This window comes from Salvelinus namaycush, unplaced genomic scaffold (genome assembly GCF_016432855.1).
Source record: "Salvelinus namaycush isolate Seneca unplaced genomic scaffold, SaNama_1.0 Scaffold1444, whole genome shotgun sequence".
NCBI classification, from domain to species: domain Eukaryota; kingdom Metazoa; phylum Chordata; class Actinopteri; order Salmoniformes; family Salmonidae; genus Salvelinus; species Salvelinus namaycush.
In genome coordinates, this window is record NW_024058169.1 from 60,001 (window position 1) to 61,344 (window position 1,344).

Sequence of the window (1,344 nt, forward strand, 5' to 3'; positions counted from 1 at the left end):
AGAGAGAGAGAGAGAGAGAGAGAGAGAGAGAGAGAGAGGGGGGAGAGAGAGGGGAGAGAGAGGGATTAGAGGTAGAGAGAGAGTGAGAGAGAGAGAGGGGGGAGAGGTAGAGAGGGATTAGAGGTAGAGAGAGAGAGAGGGAGAGAGAGAGAGAGAGAGAGGTAGAGAGAGAGAGAGGGAGAGGGGAGAGGGAGAGAGAGAGAGAGGGGGGAGGGAGAGAGAGAGAGAGGGGGGAGAGGTAGAGATGGATTAGAGGTAGAGAGAGAGAGGTAGAGAGAGAAGGAGAGGGGGGAGAGAGAAGGAGAGGGGGGGTAGAGATAAAGGTGATAAACCAATGGGGATTAAAGGTTGACAATAATAGAGATTATTAAAGCTACAGGTAATGTTACATCTCTTTACCGTATAACTACAGGTAATGTTAAATCTCTTTACCGTATAACTACAGGTATTGTTAAATCTCTTTACCGTAAAGCTACAGGTAATGTTAAATCTCTTTACCGTATAACTACAGGTATTGTTAAATCTCTTTACCGTAAAGCTACAGGTAATGTTAAATCTCTTTACCGTAAAGCTACAGGTAATGTAAAATCTCTTTACCGTAAAGCTACAGGTAATGTAAAATCTCTTTACCGTAAAGCTACAGTTAATGTAAAATCTCTTTACCGTAAAGCTACAGGTAATTGTTAAATCGCTTTACCGTAAAGCTACAGGTAATGTTAAATCTCTTTACCGTATAACTACAGGTAATGTTAAATCTCTTTACCGTATAACTACAGGTAATGTTAAATCTCTTTTGGGCGACTGGTGCATTGACTTTTGAACTGGTTGGAATTGACCTCCGTTGCAAGTCAAAATAACACCCCTTTTTTCCCCTCAAAATGGTTCGAGTTCAGGGAAGATGATCCTAGATCTGTGCTCTCTACTCACCGTCCTCTGTACGTAATCCCAGGCCTGCTCGGTGGTGCTGTTCTTGCCAGGGTAGTTGTTTAGGATCTGGGTCACGATGTTGGACATCTCCTTATTTAGCTGAGACAGAGAGAGAAGGGGGGAAACCAGTCAGTAAACCCAGTCATTCAGTGAGTCAAATCAGACAGTGTTGGTTTCTAAACTACTCTAAAAGTTTCCAAACACAAAACCAGGAGAGAAAACACAAGGTCCAGAACTAGAGATACAAATCGGTTGAATAAATCTGAGTAAATTCCTGGAGGAGAAATGTCCCTGATCATTAAAAACTAGCCTTGTTCTGTAATGTGTAGATCTTATGTCTCCCACTCGTCTCTGACCCCATTCCTTCTCTGTTGAAACAGGTCATATAAAGTGCAGAGGCTTTCTCTCCTAAATGAC

The 1,344-nt window shown here is 42.6% G+C and overlaps 1 protein-coding gene across 1 annotated transcript in view; it reads right to left on the bottom strand.

Annotated features, from left to right (window-relative positions):
• The window catches only part of LOC120036719 (CD82 antigen-like), a 6,386-nt gene extending 5,337 nt beyond the window's left edge, over window positions 1-1,049 (bottom strand). Inside the window, exon 1 of the mRNA XM_038983090.1 lies at window positions 928-1,049. Coding sequence (XP_038839018.1) covers window positions 928-1,014 — 87 coding nt within the window. The 5' untranslated portion in view covers window positions 1,015-1,049. The remainder of the gene's footprint in view (window positions 1-927) is intronic.
• Between the last annotated feature and the right edge of the window lie 295 nt (window positions 1,050-1,344).